The 20,366-nt window shown below is 47.6% G+C and overlaps 1 protein-coding gene across 1 annotated transcript in view; it reads right to left on the bottom strand.

The window, feature by feature from the left end:
- Positions 1–20,366, bottom strand: part of LOC106611341 (intersectin-2-like) — a 115,667-nt gene that overhangs the window by 41,633 nt on the left and 53,668 nt on the right. The window contains 2 exon segments of the mRNA XM_045723678.1: positions 13,605–13,711; positions 13,828–13,949. Of these exon segments, the coding sequence (XP_045579634.1) occupies positions 13,605–13,711; positions 13,828–13,949 (229 nt within the window).

The following is a 20,366-nucleotide window of genomic DNA, read 5'->3' as shown; positions in this document are numbered from 1 at the left end:
ACTCACACCTGTACTACTGTATACATGAACACCCCCCTAAACTCACACCCTGTACTACTGTATACATGAACACCCCCCTAAACTCACACCCTGTACTACTGTATACATGAACACCCCCCTAAACTCACACCCTGTACTACTGTACTACATGAACACCCCAACCTAAACTCACACCCTGTACTACTGTATACATGAACACCCCCCTAAACTCACACCCTGTACTACTGTATACATGAACACCCCCCTAAACTCACACCCTGTACTACTGTACTACATGAACACCCCCCCTAAACTCACACCCTGTACTACTGTATACATGAACACCCCCTAAACTCACACCCTGTACTACTGTACTACATGAACACCCCACCTAAACTCACACCCTGTACTACTGTATACATGAACACCCCCCCTAAACTCACACCCTGTACTACATGAACACCCCCCTAAACTCACACCCTGTACTACTGTACTACATGAACACCCCCTAAACTCACACACCTGTACTACTGTAGACATGAACACCCCCCTAAACTCACACCCTGTACTACATGAACACCCCCCTAAACTCACACCCTGTACTACTGTACTACATGAACACCCCCCCTAAACTCACACCCTGTACTACTGTAGACATGAACACCCCCCCTAAACTCACACCCTGTACTACTGTATACATGAACACCCCCCTAAACTCACACCCTGTACTACTGTACTACATGAACACCCCCCTAAACTCACACCCTGTACTACTGTATACATGAACACCCCCCTAAACTCACACACTGTACTACTGTATACATAAACACCCCCCCTAAACTCACACCCTGTACTACTGTACTACATGAACACCCCCCTAAACTCACACCCTGTACTACATGAAGACCCCCCTCTAAACTCACACCCTGTACTACTGTATACATGAACACCCCCTAAACTCACACCCTGTACTACTGTATACATGAACACCCCCCTAAACTCACACCCTGTACTACTGTATACATGAACACCCCCCCTAAACTCACACCCTGTACTACTGTACTACATGAACACCCCCCTAAACTCACACCCTGTACTACTGTACTACATGAACACCCCCCCTAAACTCACACCCTGTACTACTGTACTACATGAACACCCCCCTAAACTCACACCCTGTACTACTGTACTACATGAACACCCCCCCTAAACTCACACCCTGTACTACTGTATACATGAACACCCCCCCTAAACTCACACCCTGTACTACTGTATACATGAACACCCCCCCTAAACTCACACCTTGTACTACTGTATACATGAACACCCCCCTAAACTCACACCCTGTACTACTGTATACATGAACACCCCCCTAAACTCACACCCTGTACTACTGTATACATAAAGAACCCCCTAAACTCACACCCTGTACTACTGTACTACATGAAGACCCCCCTAAACTCACACCCTGTACTACATGAAGACACCCCCCTAAACTCACACCCTGTACTACTGTATACATGAACACCCCCCTAAACTCACACCCTGTACTACTGTACTACATGAACACCCCCCTAAACTCACACCCTGTACTACTGTAGACATGAACACCCCCCTAAACTCACACCCTGTACTACTGTACTACATGAACACCCCCTAAACTCACACCCTGTACTACTGTACTACATGAAGACCCCCCTAAACTCACACCCTGTACTACTGTAGACATGAACACCCCCCTAAACTCACACCCTGTACTACTGTATACATGAACACCCCCCTAAACTCACACCCTGTACTACTGTATACATGATAACCCCCCTAAACTCAAACCCTGTACTACTGTATACATGAACACCCCCCTAAACTCACACCCTGTACTACTGTATACATAAAGACCCCCCCTAAACTCACACCCTGTACTACTGTACTACATGAACACCCCCCCTAAACTCACACCCTGTACTACATGAACACCCCCCTAAACTCACACCCTGTACTACTGTAACATGAACACCCCCCTAAACTCACACCCTGTACTACTGTATACATGAACACCCCCCTAAACTCACACCCTGTACTACTGTACTACATGAACACCCCCTAAACTCACACCCTGTACTACTGTACTACATGAACACCCCCCCTAAACTCACACCCTGTACTACTGTACTACATGAACACCCCCCTAAACTCACACCCTGTACTACTGTACTACATGAACACCCCCCTAAACTCACACCCTGTACTACTGTACCATGAACACCCCCCTAAACTCACACCCTGTACTACATGAACACCCCCCTAAACTCACACCCTGTACTACTGTACTACATGAACACCACCCCTAAACTCACACCCTGTACTACTGTACTACATGAACACCCCCCCTAAACTCACACCCTGTACTACATGAACACCCCCCTAAACTCACACCCTGTACTACTGTATACATAAACACCCCCCTAAACTCACACCCTGTACTACTGTACTACATGATACACCCCCCTAAACTCACACTCTGTACTACTGTACTACATGAACCCCCCCTAAACTCACACCCTGTACTGCATGAACACCCCCCTAAACTCACACCCTGTACTACATGAACACCCCCTAAACTCACACCCTGTACTACTGTACTACATGAACACCCCCCTAAACTCACACCCTGTACTACTGTATACATGAACACCCCCCTAAACTCACACCTACTGTACTACTACAATGAACACCCCCTAAACTCACACCCTGTACTACTGTACTACATGATAACCCCCCTAAACTCACACCCTGTACTACTATCATGAACACCCCCCCTAAACTCACACCCTGTACTACTGTATACATGAACACCCCCCCTAAACTCACACCCTGTACTACTGTACTACATGAACACCCCCTAAACTCACACCCTGTACTACTGTACTACATGAACACCCCCACTAAACTCACACCCTGTACTACTGTACTACATGAAGACCCCCCTAAACTCACACCCTGTACTACTGTATACATGAACACCCCCTAAACTCACACCCTGTACTACATGAACACCCCCCTAAACTCACACCCTGTACTACTGTACTACATGAACACCCCCCTAAACTCACACCCTGTACTACTGTACTACATGAACACCCCCCTAAACTCACACCCTGTACTACTGTACTACATGAACACCCCCCTAAACTCACACCCTGTACTACTGTATACATGAACACCCCCCCTAAACTCACACCCTGTACTACATGAACACCCCCCTAAACTCACACCCTGTACTACTGTACTACATGAACACCCCCCCTAAACTCACACCCTGTACTACTGTACTACATGAACACCCCCCTAAACTCACACCCTGTACTACTGTACTACATGAACAACCCCCTAAAAACTCACACCCTGTACTACTGTACTACATGAACACCCCCCCTAAACTCACACCCTGTACTACTATACTACATGAACACCCCCCTAAACTCACACCCTGTACTACTGTATACATGAACACCCCCCTAAACTCACACCCTGTACTACTGTATACATGAACACCCCCTAAACTCACACCCTGTACTACTGTATACATGAACACCCCCCTAAACTCACACCTTGTACTACTGTATACATGATAACCCCCCCTAAACTCACACCCTGTACTACTGTATACATGATAACCCCCCTAAACTCACACCCTGTACTACTGTATACATGATAACCCCTCCTAAACTCACACCCTGTACTACTGTATACATGAACACCCCCCTAAACTCACACCCTGTACTACTGAATACATAAAGACCCCCCTAAACTCACACCCTGTACTACTGTACTACATGAAGACCCCCCCTACACTCACACCCTGTACTACATGAAGACCCCCCTAAACTCACACCCTGTACTACTGTATACATGAACACCCCCCCTAAACTCACACCCTGTACTACTGTACTACATGAACACCCCCCCTAAACTCAAACCCTGTACTACTGTACTACATGAACACCCCCCTAAACTCACACCCTGTACTACTGTACTACATGAACACCCCCTAAACTCAAACCCTGTACTACTGTACTACATGAACACCCCCCTAAACTCACACCCTGTACTACTGTATACATGAACACCCCCTAAACTCACACCCTGTACTACTGTACTACATGAACACCCCCCCTAAACTCACACCCTGTACTACTGTACACATGAACACCCCCCTAAACTCACACGCTGTACTACTGTACTACATGAACACCCCCCTAAACTCACACCCTGTACTACTGTATACATGAACACCCCCCCTAAACTCACACCCTGTACTACATGAACACCCCCCTAAACTCACACCCTGTACTACTGTACTACATGATAACCCCCCTAAACTCACACCCTGTACTACTGTATACATGAACACCGCCCCTAAACTCACACCCTGTACTACTGTACTACATGAACACCCCCCTAAACTCACACCCTGTACTACTGTATACATGAACACCCCCCCAAACTCACACCCTGTACTACTGTATACATGAACACCCCCCCTAAACTCACACCCTGTACTACTGTATACATGAACACCCCCCTAAACTCACACCCTGTACTACTGTACTACATGAACACCCCCTAAACTCACACCCTGTACTACTGTATACATGAACACCCCCCTAAACTCACACCCTGTACTACTGTATACATGAACACCCCCCTAAACTCACACCTTGTACTACTGTATACATGAACACCCCCCTAAACTCACACCCTGTACTACTGTACTACATGAACACCCCCCTAAACTCACACCCTGTACTACTGTATACATGAACACCCCCCTAAACTCACACCCTGTACTACTGTACTACATGAACACCCCCCTAAACTCACACCCTGTACTACTGTACTACATGAACACCCCCCTAAACTCACACCCTGTACTACTGTACTACATGAACACCCCCCTAAACTCACACCCTGTACTACTGTACTACATGAACACCCCCCCTAAACTCACACCCTGTACTACTGTATACATGAACACCCCCCCTAAACTCACACCCTGTACTACTGTACTACATGAACACCCCCTAAACTCACACCCTGTACTACTGTATACATGAACACCCCCCTAAACTCACACCCTGTACTACTGTATACATGAACACCCCCTAAACTCACACCCTGTACTACTGTATACATGAACACCCCCTAAACTCACACCCTGTACTACTGTATACATGAACACCCCCCTAAACTCACACCCTGTACTACTGTACTACATGAAACCCCCCCTAAACTCACACCCTGTACTACTGTACTACATGAACACCCCCCCTAAACTCACACCCTGTACTACCATGAAGACCCCCCCTAAACTCACACCCTGTACTACTGTATACATGAACACCCCCCCTAAACTCACACCCTGTACTACTGTATACATGAACACCCCCCTAAACTCACACCCTGTACTACTGTACTACATGAACACCCCCCTAAACTCACACCCTGTACTACTGTACTACATGAACACCCCCCTAAACTCACACCCTGTACTACTGTACTACATGAACACCCCCCTAAACTCACACCCTGTACTACTGTACTACATGAACACCCCCCTAAACTCACACCCTGTACTACTGTACTACATGAACACCCCCCTAAACTCACACCCTGTACTACATGAAGACCCCCCCTAAACTCACACCCTGTACTACTGTATACATGAACACCACCCCCTAAACTCACACCCTGTACTACTGTACTACATGAACACCCCCTAAACTCAAACCCTGTACTACATGAACACCCCCCTAAACTCACACCCTGTACTACTGTATACATGAACACCCCCTAAACTCACACCCTGTACTACTGTATACATGATAACCCCCCTAAACTCACACTCTGTACTACTGTACTACATGAACACCCCCTAAACTCACACCCTGTACTGCATGAACACCCCCCCTAAACTCACACCCTGTACTACATGAACACCCCCCTAAACTCACACCCTGTACTACTGTACTACATGAACACCCCCCTAAACTCACACCCTGTACTACTGTATACATGAAGACTCCCCCTAAACTCACACCCTGTACTACATGAACACCCCCCTAAACTCACACCCTGTACTACTGTACTACATGAACACCCCCTAAACTCACACCCTGTACTACATGAACACCCCCCTAAACTCACACCCTGTACTACTGTATACATGAACACCCCCCCTAAACTCACACCCTGTACTACTGTACTACATGAACACCCCCCTAAACTCACACCCTGTACTACTGTACTACATGAACACCCCCCCTTAAATTCACACCCTGTACTACTGTACTACATGAACACCCCCCCTAAACTCACACCCTGTACTACTGTATACATGAACACCCCCCTAAACTCACACCCTGTACTACATGAACACCCCCCCTAAACTCACACCCTGTACTACTGTACTACATGAACACCCCCCCTAAACTCACACCCTGTACTACTGTACTACATGAACACCCCCCCTAAACTCACACCCTGTACTACTGTACTACATGAACACCCCCCTAAACTCACACCCTGTACTACTGTATACATGAACACCCCCCTAAACTCACACCCTGTACTACATGAACACCCCCCCCTAAACTCACACCCTGTACTACTGTACTACATGATCACCCCCCTAAACTCACACCCTGTACTACTGTACTACATGAACACCCCCTAAACTCACACCCTGTACTACTGTACTACATGAACAACCCCCCTAAACTCACACCCTGTACTACTGTACTACATGAACACCCCCCTAAACTCACACCCTGTACTACTATACTACATGAACACCCCCCCTAAACTCACACCCTGTACTACTGTATACATGAACACCACCCCTAAACTCACACCCTGTACTACTGTATACATGAACACCCCCCCTAAACTCACACCCTGTACTACTGTATACATGAACACCCCCCCTAAACTCACACCTTGTACTACTGTATACATGATAACCCCCCTAAACTCACACCCTGTACTACTGTATACATGATAACCCCCCTAAACTCACACCCTGTACTACTGTATACATGATAACCCCTCCTAAACTCACACCCTGTACTACTGTATACATGAACACCCCCCTAAACTCACACCCTGTACTACTGAATACATAAAGACCCCCCTAAACTCACACCCTGTACTACTGTACTACATGAAGACCCCCCTACACTCACACCCTGTACTACATGAACACCCCCCTAAACTCACACCCTGTACTACTGTATACATGAACACCCCCCCTAAACTCACACCCTGTACTACTGTACTACATGAACACCCCCCTAAACTCACACCCTGTACTACTGTACTACATGAACACCCCCTAAACTCACACCCTGTACTACTGTACTACATGAACACCCCCCTAAACTCACACCCTGTACTACTGTACTACATGAACACCCCCTAAACTCACACCCTGTACTACTGTATACATGAACACCCCCCTAAACTCACACCCTGTACTACTGTACTACATGAACACCCCCCTAAACTCACACCCTGTACTACTGTACTACATGAACACCCCCCTAAACTCACACCCTGTACTACTGTACTACATGAACACCCCCCTAAACTCACACCCTGTACTACTGTATACATGAAGACCCCCCTAAACTCACACCCTGTACTACATGAACACCCCCTAAACTCACACCCTGTACTACTGTACTACATGAACACCCCCTAAACTCACACCCTGTACTACTGTACTACATGAACACCCCCCCTAAACTCACACCCTGTACTACTGTACTACATGAACACCCCCTAAACTCACACCCTGTACTACTGTATACATGAACACCCCCCCAAACTCACACCCTGTACTACTGTATACATGAACACCCCCCTAAACTCACACCCTGTACTACTGTACTACATGAACACCCCCCTAAACTCACACCCTGTACTACTGTATACATGAACACCCCCCCTAAACTCACACCCTGTACTACTGTACTACATGAACACCCCCCTAAACTCACACCCTGTACTACTGTATACATGAACACCCCCCCTAAACTCACACCCTGTACTACTGTACTACATGAACACCCCCCCTAAACTCACACCCTGTACTACTGTATACATGAACACCCCCCTAAACTCACACCCTGTACTACTGTACTACATGAACACCCCCCTAAACTCACACCCTGTACTACTGTACTACATGAACACCCCCCCTAAACTCACACCCTGTACTACTGTACTACATGAACACCCCCCCTAAACTCACACCCTGTACTACTGTACTACATGAACACCCCCCTAAACTCACACCCTGTACTACTGTATACATGAACACCCCCCCTAAACTCACACCCTGTACTACTGTACTACATGAACACCCCCCCTAAACTCACACCCTGTACTACTGTACTACATGAACACCCCCCTAAACTCACACCCTGTACTACTGTATACATGAAGACCCCCCCTAAACTCACACCCTGTACTACATGAACACCCCCCTAAACTCACACCCTGTACTACTGTACTACATGATAACCCCCCTAAACTCACACCCTGTACTACTGTATACATGAACACCCCCCTAAACTCACACCCTGTACTACTGTACTACATGAACACCCCCCCTAAACTCACACCCTGTACTACTGTATACATGAACACCCCCCTAAACTCACACCCTGTACTACTGTATACATGAACACCCCCCCCAAACTCACACCCTGTACTACTGTATACATGAACACCCCCCTAAACTCACACCCTGTACTACTGTATACATGAACACCCCCCCTAAACTCACACCCTGTACTACTGTACTACATGAACACCCCCCCTAAACTCACACCCTGTACTACTGTATACATGAACACCCCCTAAACTCACACCCTGTACTACTGTACTACATGAACACCCCCCTAAACTCACACCCTGTACTACTGTATACATGAACACCCCCCCTAAACTCACACCCTGTACTACTGTACTACATGAACACCCCCCTAAACTCACACCCTGTACTACTGTATACATGAACACCCCCCCCTAAACTCACACCCTGTACTACTGTACTACATGAACACCCCCCCTAAACTCACACCCTGTACTACTGTACTACATGAACACCCCCCTAAACTCACACCCTGTACTACTGTATACATGAACACCCCCCTAAACTCACACCCTGTACTACTGTACTACATGAACACCCCCCTAAACTCACACCCTGTACTACTGTACTACATGATCACCCCCCTAAACTCACACCCTGTACTACTGTATACATGAACACCCCCCTAAACTCACACCCTGTACTACTGTACTACATGAACACCCCCTAAACTCACACCCTGTACTACTGTATACATGAACACCCCCCTAAACTCACACCCTGTACTACATGAACACCCCCCTAAACTCACACCCTGTACTACATGAACACCCCCCTAAACTCACACCCTGTACTACTGTACTACATGATAACCCCCTAAACTCACACCCTGTACTACTGTATACATGAAGACCCCCCTAAACTCACACCCTGTACTACATGAACACCCCCCCTAAACTCACACCCTGTACTACTGTACTACATGATAACCCCCCCTAAACTCACACCCTGTACTACTGTACTACATGAACACCCCCCTAAACTCACACCCTGTACTACATGAACAACCCCCCTAAACTCACACCCTGTACTACTGTACTACATGAACACCCCCCCTAAACTCACACCCTGTACTACTGTACTACATGAACACCCCCCTAAACTCACACCCTGTACTACTGTATACATGAACACCACCCCTAAACTCACACCCTGTACTACTGTATACATGAACACCCCCCTAAACTCACACCCTGTACTACTGTATACATGAACACCCCCCTAAACTCACACCTTGTACTACTGTATACATGATAACCCCCCTAAACTCACACCCTGTACTACTGTATACATGACAACCCCCCTAAACTCACACCCTGTACTACTGTATACATGATAACCCCCCTAAACTCACACCCTGTACTACTGTATACATGAACACCCCCCTAAACTCACACCCTGTACTACTGAATACATAAACACCCCCCTTAAACTCACACCCTGTACTACTGTACTACATGAACACCCCCCTACACTCACACCCTGTACTACTATGAAGACCCCCCCTAAACTCACACCCTGTACTACTGTATACATGAACACCCCCCTAAACTCACACCCTGTACTACTGTACTACACGAACACCCCCCTAAACTCAAACCCTGTACTACTGTACTACATGAACACCCCCCCTAAACTCACACCCTGTACTACTGTATACATGAACACCCCCTAAACTCACACCCTGTACTACTGTATACATGAACACCCCCCTAAACTCACACCCTGTACTACTGTACTACATGAACACCCCCCTAAACTCACACGCTGTACTACTGTACTACATGAACACCCCCCTAAACTCACACCCTGTACTACTGTATACATGAACACCCCCCTAAACTCACACCCTGTACTACATGAACACCCCCCCTAAACTCACACCCTGTACTACTGTACTACATGAACACCCCCTAAACTCACACCCTGTACTACTGTATACATGAACACCCCCCCTAAACTCACACCCTGTACTACTGTACTACATGAACACCCCCCTAAACTCACACCCTGTACTACTGTATACATGAACACCCCCCCAAACTCACACCCTGTACTACTGTATACATGAACACCCCCCCTAAACTCACACCCTGTACTACTGTATACATGAACACCCCCCCTAAACTCACACCCTGTACTACTGTACTACATGAACACCCCCCTAAACTCACACCCTGTACTACTGTATACATGAACACCCACCCCTAAACTCACACCCTGTACTACTGTACTACATGAACACCCCCTAAACTCACACCCTTGTACTACTGTATACATGAACACCCCCCTAAACTCACAACCTGTACTACTGTACTACATGAACACCCCCCCTAAACTCACACCCTGTACTACTGTATACATGAACACCCCCCTAAACTCACACCCTGTACTACTGTACTACATGAACACCCCCCCTAAACTCACACCCTGTACTACTGTACTACATGAACACCCCCCTAAACTCACACCCTGTACTACTGTATACATGAACACCCCCCCTAAACTCACACCCTGTACTACATGAACACCCCCCTAAACTCACACCCTGTACTACATGAACACCCCCCTAAACTCACACCCTGTACTACTGTACTACACGATAACCCCCCTAAACTCACACCCTGTACTACTGTACACATGAAGACCCCCCTAAACTCACACCCTGTACTACATGAACACCCCCCTAAACTCACACCCTGTACTACTGTATACATGAACACCCCCCTAAACTCACACCCTGTACTACATGAACACCCCCCCTAAACTCACACCCTGTACTACATGAACACCCCCCTAAACTCACACCCTGTACTACTGTACTACATGATAACCCCCCTAAACTCACACCCTGTACTAACATGAACACCCCCCTAAACTCACACCCTGTACTACATGAACACCCCCCTAAACTCACACCCTGTACTACTGTACTACATGATAACCCCCCCTAAACTCACACCCTGTACTACTGTACTACATGAACACCCCCTTAAACTCACACCCTGTACTACTGTACTACATGAACACCCCCCTAAACTCACACCCTGTACTACTGTATACATGAACAACCCCCAAACTCACACCCTGTACTACTGTATACATGAACACCCCCCTAAACTCACACCCTGTACTACTGTATACATGAACACCCCCCTAAACTCACACCCTGTACTACTGCATACATGAACACCCCCCAAACTCACACCCTCTACTACTGTATACATGAACACCCCGCCCTAAACTCACACCCTGTACTACTGTATACATGAACACCCCCCCTAAACTCACACCCTGTACTACTGTATACATGAACACCCCCCCTAAACTCACACCCTGTACTACTGTACTACATGAACACCCCCCTAAACTTACACCCTGTACTACTGTATACATGAACACCCCCCCTAAACTCACACCCTGTACTACTGTACTACATGAACACCCCCTAAACTCACACCCTGTACTACTGTATACATGAACACCCCCCCTAAACTCACACCCTGTACTACTGTATACATGAACACCCCCCCCCCCTAAACTCACACCCTGTACTACTGTATACATGAACACCCCCCCCTAAACTCACACCCTGTAATACTGTACTACATGAACACCCCCCTAAACTCACACCCTGTACTACTGTATACATGAACAACCCCCAAACTCACACCCTGTACTACTGTATACATGAACACCCCCCCTAAACTCACACCCTGTACTACTGTATACATGAACACCCCCCTAAACTCACACCCTGTACTACTGTACTACATGAACACCCCCTAAACTCACACCCTGTACTACTAAACTACATTAACACCCCCCCTAAACTCACACCCTGTACTACTGTATACATGAACACCCACCCCTAAACTCACACCCTGTACTACTGTACTACATGAACACCCCCTCTAAACTCACACCTTGTACTACTGTATACATGAACACCCCCCCTAAACTCACAACCTGTACTACTGTACTACATGAACACCCCCCTAAACTCACACCCTGTACTACTGTATACATGAACACCCCCCCTAAACTCACACCCTGTACTACTGTACTACATGAACACTCCCCTAAACTCACACCCTGTACTACTGTACTACATGAACACCCCCCCTAAACTCACACCCTGTACTACTGTACTACATGAACAGCCCCCCCTAAACTCACACCCTGTACTACTGTATACATGAACACCCCCCCTAAACTCACACCCTGTACTACTGTATACATGAACACCCCCCTAAACTCACATCCTGTACTACTGTATACATGAACACCCCCCTTAAACTCACACCCTGTACTACTGTACTACATGAACACCCCCCTAAACTCACACCCTGTACTACTGTACTACATGAACACCCCCCCTAAACTCACACCCTGTACTACTGTATACATGAACACCCCCCTAAACTCACACCCTGTACTACATGAACACCCCCCCTAAACTCACACCCTGTACTACTGTATACATCAACACCCCCCTAAACTCACACCCTGTACTACTGTACTACATGAACACCCCCCTAAACTCACACCCTGTACTACTGTATACATGAACACCCCCCTAAACTCACACCCTGTACTACTGTACTACATGAACACTCCCCTAAACTCACACCCTGTACTACTGTACTACATGAACACCCCCCTAAACTCACATCCTGTACTACTGTACTACATGAACAGCCCCCCCTAAACTCACACCCTGTACTACTGTATACATGAACACCCCCCCTAAACTCACACCCTGTACTACTGTATACATGAACACCCCCCCTAAACTCACATCCTGTACTACTGTATACATGATAACCCCCCCTAAACTCACACCCTGTACTACTGTATACATGATAACCCCCCCTAAACTCACACCCTGTACTACTGTACATACTTGAGCAGTTTGGTGTTGCAGGCGATGAGCTCCTTCCAGTTGACAAAGATCATGGCCATCTCTGCTTCCGTCAGACGGCCAGACTCAGACATGGGCTTATGGAACACCTGAACACACACAGAGTACAGTAGAGTACATCTGTGTGTGTGTGTGTGTGTGTGTGTGTGTGTGTGTGTGTGTGTGTGTGTGTGTGTGTGTGTGTGTGTGTGTGTGTGTGTGTTACCTCCATGACTATCTGTAAGTCCTCTACATATCTCTCCTCTGCCTGGAGGAGCTCGTGGATGTAACCCTGTCTCTTCCTCTCCTGGGGAGTCATAGACTCCAGACTATTTAGGTCAGCACACCCTGAGAGAGAGAGAGAGAAAGGAGAAAACACAGAGAGAAAGGAGAGAAGAGAGAGAGAGAACAGAGAGGGGGAGTCATATATTATGCACTCAGAACAGACACACACACTGACAACACACACAACTCCAGTCAACAGTGAGCACTAGACACACACCCAAGGACAAGGGCAGAGTGCCCATATTGATAGCTGTAGAGTCCCATACAGGGCTCCTTTTCTCTTTCTTAGTACCACACGTCTCATCCTGCTCCTCCTAGACTCTTTCAAACTGCAGCTCGTCTTCACCTGTGTTCTCTCCCTCCCCTCTCTCCCACCCTCTAACCTGTGTTCTCTCCCTCCCCTCTCTCCCACCTTCTAACCTGTGTTCTCTCCCTCCCCTCTCTCCCACCCTCTAACCTGTGTTCTCTCCCTCCCCTCTCTGCAACCCTCTAACCTGTGTTCTCTCCCTCCCCTCTCTCCCACCCTCTAACCTGTGTTCTCTCCCTCCCCTCTCTCCCACCCCTCTAACCTGTGTTCTCTCCCTCCCCTCTCTCCCACCCTCTAACCTGTGTTCTCTCCCTCCCCTCTCTCCCACCCTCTAACCTGTGTTCTCTCCCTCCCCTCTCTCCCACCCTCTAACCTGTGTTCTCTCCCTCCCCTCTCTGCAACCCTCTAACCTGTGTTCTCTCCCTCCCTCTCTCCCACCCTCTAACCTGTGTTCTCTCCCTCCCCTCTCTCCCACCCTCTAACCTGTGTTCTCTCCCTCCCCTCTCTCCCACCCTCTAACCTGTGTTCTCTCCCTCCCCTCTCTCCCACCCTCTAACCTGTGTTCTCTCCCTCCCCTCTCTCCCACCCTCTAACCTGTGTTCTCTCCCTCCCCTCTCTCCCACCCTCTAACCTGTGTTCTCTCCCTCCCCTCTCTCCCACCCTCTAACCTGTGTTCTCTCCCTCCCCTCTCTCCCACCCCTCTAACCTGTGTTCTCTCCCTCCCCTCTCTCCCACCCCTCTAACCTGTGTTCTCTCCCTCCCCTCTCTCCCACCCTCTAACCTGTGTTCTCTCCCTCCCCTCTCTCCCACCCTCTAACCTGTGTTCTCTCCCTCCCCTCTCTCCCACCCTCTAACCTGTGTTCTCTCCCTCCCCTCTCTTCCACCCTCTAACCTGTGTTCTCTCCCTCCCATCTCTCCCACCCTCTAACCTGTGTTCTCTCCCTCCCCTCTCTCCCACCCCTCTAACCTGTGTTCTCTCCCTCCCCTCTCTCCCACCCTCTAACCTGTGTTCTCTCCCTCCCCTCTCTCCCACCCTCTAACCTGTGTTCTCTCCCTCCCCTCTCTTCCACCCTCTAACCTGTGTTCTCTCCCTCCCATCTCTCCCACCCTCTAACCTGTGTTCTCTCCCTCCCCTCTCTCCCACCCTCTAACCTGTGTTCTACTCTCCCCTCTCTCCCACCCTCTAACCTGTGTTCTCTCCCTCCCCTCTCTCCCACCCTCTAACCTGTGTTCTCTCCCTCCCCTCTCTCCCACCCTCTAACCTGTGTTCTCTCCCTCCCCTCTCTCCCACCCTCTAACCTGTGTTCTCTCCCTCCCCTCTCTCCCACCCTCTAACCTGTGTTCTCTCCCTCCCCTCTCTCCCACCCTCTAACCTGTGTTCTCTCCCTCCCCTCTCTCCCACCCCTCTAACCTGTGTTCTCCTCTCCCCTCTCTCCCACCCTCTAACCTGTGTTCTCTCCCTCCCCTCTCTCCCACCCTCTAACCTGTGTTCTCTCCCTCCCCTCTCTCCCACCCCTCTAACCTGTGTTCTCCTCTCCCCTCTCTCCCACCCTCTAACCTGTGTTCTCCTCTCCCCTCTCTCCCACCCTCTAACCTGTGTTCTCCTCTCCCCTCTCTCCCACCCTCTAACCTGTGTTCTTCAGTCCTGTACCTTGTCCCCTTTCTCTTCTCCTTCTCTATCCCTCCTGCCCTCTCTCTCGTCTACAGACACTAAGCCCATACAAAGACAATCTGTTTGGGAAGACTTACCAAAGGAATGGAGCTACTGGATGAATGGAATCAGAGTTCAAACTTCATTTATTTAAGGGTAGGTCAGTCTACGAGATTGAACGTATATATTTAAGGGTAGGTCAGTCTACGAGATTACCCTTAAATAAATAAATTCAATCTCGTAGATTGACCTACCCTTAAATATATACGTTCAATCTCGTAGACTGACGTACCCTTAAATAAATAAAGTTTAATCTCGTAGACTGACCTACCCTTAAATAAGTTCAGGTCAGTCTACGAGATTAAAAGTATTTATTTAAGGGTAGGTCAGTCTACGAGATTAAACTTTATTTATTTAAGGGAAGGTCAGTGTACGAGATTGAACTTCATTTATTTAAGGGAAGGTCAGTCTACGAGATTAAACTTCATTTATTTAAGGGAAGGTCAGTCTACGAGATTGAACTTCACTCAACTTTCTAGAGCTGTGGTCACCAACCAGTCGATCTCACTACATTTCTGTAAAAAAAACGAATTCAGCTGCTCTACATGCCGGGTAGGCCAACTGCTGCCATTTTGAACCATTTCATGTCTGGAGGTACAAACTGTGCCTTCCCGGCAGGCCCAGAAAGCAAATCAAGTGCACTATAGGCCTGCCGCTGGCCAATCAGATGGCTCAGATGACTGTGTCTGCAGTATCGTAGCTGTGAGATTTCTAATCGTGAGATTTCTAAAGGTTTAAAACCCCGACTAGAGAGAGACTGTCAACGAATACAGCAAAGAACTGCTGTTTTTATGAGTGAGTTTAAGTTCTTACTCAGCACTGTCAATACTTTGTATTCAACACTTTAATAGGCTATTAAAATGCACATTCTCCCTACTTCCACTCAGCGCTACAACCAACACTGCAGCATTAATGAATGAGTAGGAAAGTGTATCTATAGGCTTGTGTTGTTATTATTAGCTGCTTGGGTCTTTTTTAATATCGAGGAACATTTCACTTTCTCTGTTCATAGGAGTAACAACATGTATTTGTGCATGAGTCAGAAATAATGCGGGGCGACTCGAGTTTTGCCATCGTCTGGAAGACAGTGTCCCTTTTTGGTCAGTGTCAATGTAGGAAAGGGAGAGCGGAGGGCTGTTGAGAGACTGACCCTCAGTCTGCTGCTCTCTCCCTCCGCTGAGACTGACCCTCAGTCTGCTGCTCTCTCCCTCCGCTGAGACTGACCATCAGTCTGCTGCTCTCTCCCTCCACTGAGACTGACCCTCAGTCTGCTGCTCTCTCCCTCTGCTGAGACTGACCATCAGTCTGCTGCTCTCTCCCTCCGCTGAGACTGACCATCAGATACAGGCACCATCAGCCCAGTAAAATACAAATAAAAAGCTAATTATGTAAATGTATGCTCATTCAGATGTGCCTCACAAGTAATACAACAACGGATCTATTACCGGTGTGATCATATAGCCTATATATATATACTGCTCAAAAAAATAAAGGGAACACTTAAACAACACATCCTAGATCTGAATGAAAGAAATCATCTTATTAAATACTTTTTTCTTTACATAGTTGAATGTGCTGACAACAAAATCACACAAAAATAATCAATGGAAATCCAATTTATCAACCCATGGAGGTCTGGAGTTGGAGTCACACAAAATTAAAGTGGAAAACCACACTACAGGCTGATCCAACTTTGATGTAATGTCCTTAAAACAAGTCAAAATGAGGCTCAGTAGTGTGTGTGGCCTCCACGTGCCTGTATGACCTCCCTACAATGCCTGGGCATGCTCCTGATGAGGTGGCGGATGGTCTCCTGAGGGATCTCCTCCCAGACCTGGACTAAAGCATCCGCCAACTCCTGGACAGTCTGTGGTGCAATGTGGCGTTGGTGGATGGAGCGAGACATGATGTCCCAGATGTGCTCAATTGGATTCAGGTCTGGTGAACGGGCGGGCCAGTCCATAGCATCAATGCCTTCCTCTTGCAGGAACTGCTGACACACTCCAGCCACATGAGGTCTAGCATTGTCTTGCATTAGGAGGAACCCAGGGCCAACCGCACCAGCATATGGTCTCACAAGGGGTCTGAGGATCTCATCTCGGTACCAAATGGCAGTCAGGCTACCTCTGGCGAGCACATGGAGGGCTGTGCGGCCCCCCAAAGAAATGCCACCCCACACCATGACTGACCCACCGCCAAACCGGTCATGCTGGAGGATGTTGCAGGCAGCAGAACGTTCTCCACGGCGTCTCCAGACTCTGTCACGTCTGTCACATGTGCTCAGTGTGAACCTGCTTTCATCGGTGAAGAGCACAGGGCGCCAGTGGCGAATTTGCCAATCTTGGTGTTCTCTGGCAAATGCCAAACGTCCTGCACGGTGTTGGGCTGTAAGCACAACCCCCACCTGTGGACGTCGGGCCCTCATACCACCCCCATGGAGTCTGTTTCTGACCGTTTGAGCAGACACATGCACATTTGTGGCCTGCTGGAGGTCATTTTGCAGGGCTCTGGCAGTGCTTCTCCTGCTCCTCCTTGCACAAAGGTGGAGGTAGCGGTCCTGCTGCTGGGTTGTTGCCCTCCTAAGGCCTCCTCCACGTCTCCTGATGTACTGGCCTGTCTCCTGGTAGCGCCTCCATGCTCTGGACACTACTCTGACAGACACAGCAAACCTTCTTGCCACAGCTCGCATTGATGTGCCATCCTGGATGAGCTGCACTACCTGAGCCACTTGTGTGGGTTGTAGACTCAGTCTCATGCTACCACTAGAGTGAAAGCACCGCCAGCATTCAAAAGTGACCAAAACATCAGCCAGGAAGCATAGGAACTGAGAAGTGGTCTGTGTTCCCCACCTGCAGAACCACTCCTTTATTGGGGGTGTCTTGCTAATTGCCTATAATTTCCACCTGTTGTCTATTCCATTTGCACAACAGCATGTGAAATGTATTGTCAATCAGTGTTGCTTCCTAAGTGGACAGTTTGATTTCACAGAAGTGTGATTGACTTGGAGTTACATTGTGTTGTTTAAGTGTTCCCTTTATTTTTTTGAGCAGTGTATATTTTTAAATGGCCCGAACATCAATGCAATTCAAGCAAAGCCAATATGCAGTGATAATGTATTGGGCCTGTAGCTTACTGCACAAACCTCATTGCTACAGTACTGTTTTGAATTAGTTAATATTGCATAAGCTAACGTTTTTTAAGTCATGTAAAAAAAACAAAATCTCAGTGGTAGCTTCTGCTTGCATTTAGACTCAAAGTGATCTTGACTCAGAAAAAGTTGGTGAGTTTTCCCTGTTAACACTATCAAATGTTTCCGTTTACTGTGGCAATTGTGATCGAATCAAAGCAATATTAGCCATTTTCAATGCGACATACCAAAACAAACTATGCAAGAGATTTGGTTGTAGGCAGAACACATTGGAGTAGGATTCTATTGCATTGACATGCATGACTCAGCCCGTACTCTACACAGACTGGTGTGGCAAAACCAATCAGAGCTGCAGTAGGCATATATGCAAATTGACCATTGCCATATATGGATCTGTGTCATTTACTTTGAACTGGACTGTGTTTACAGCATGAACGGCCGTGAGTAGATGCGCTGATGGTGTATGCTGGCTGAGCTGCATGTAGCCAAGTGTGGACATTTTGTTCATATCCTTTGCAAGTTAGTGAGTTATTAGCCCAGTTATAGATAATTTTTAGTCAGCAATAGGGGAGTGACTGCTTCCTACAAGAGCAGAAAACTTATACATTTCTAGACATCTTTGAAAGGCGAGTCACATAAAGAGCTTTTTTTTGTCTTAAAGGGGCAGTGTTGTATTTTGAGACAGACTTGTTAGAATAGAGATGAGCCTGTGACGAGCCCATTAGAATAGAGATGAGCCTGTGACCAGCCCATTAGAATAGAGATGAGCCTCTGACGAGCATATTAGAATAGAGATGAGCCTGTGATGAGCCCATTAGAATAGAGATGAGCCTGTGACCAGCCCATTAGAATAGAGATGAGCCTGTGACGAGCCCATTAGAATAGAGTTAGCTGTGGCATTAGAATAGAGATGAGCCTGTGATGAGCCCATTAGAATAGAGATGAGCCTGTGACCAGCCCATTAGAATAGAGATGAGCCTGTGACGAGCCCATTAGAATAGAGTTGAGCCTGTGACGAGCCCATTAGAATAGAGATGAGCCTGTGACGAGCCCATTAGAATAGAGATGAGCCTGTGACGAGCCCATTAGAATAGAGATGAGCCTGTGACGAGCCCATTAGAATAGAGATGAGCCTATGACGAGCCCATTAGAATAGAGATGAGCCTGTGACGAGCCCATTAGAATAGAGTTGAGTAATGAGTTGAGTAGGTTGAAGAGAGAGTAGGTAGAAACTGCACCTAACCACTGACACAGGGTCAGATAGTTATACTGAACAAAAATAGATACAACGCAACATGCAACAATTTGTTACAG

This window comes from Salmo salar, chromosome ssa09, assembly GCF_905237065.1.
Source record: "Salmo salar chromosome ssa09, Ssal_v3.1, whole genome shotgun sequence".
Classification (NCBI taxonomy): Eukaryota; Metazoa; Chordata; class Actinopteri; order Salmoniformes; family Salmonidae; genus Salmo; species Salmo salar.
This window is presented reverse-complemented; position numbering and strand designations above follow the sequence as displayed.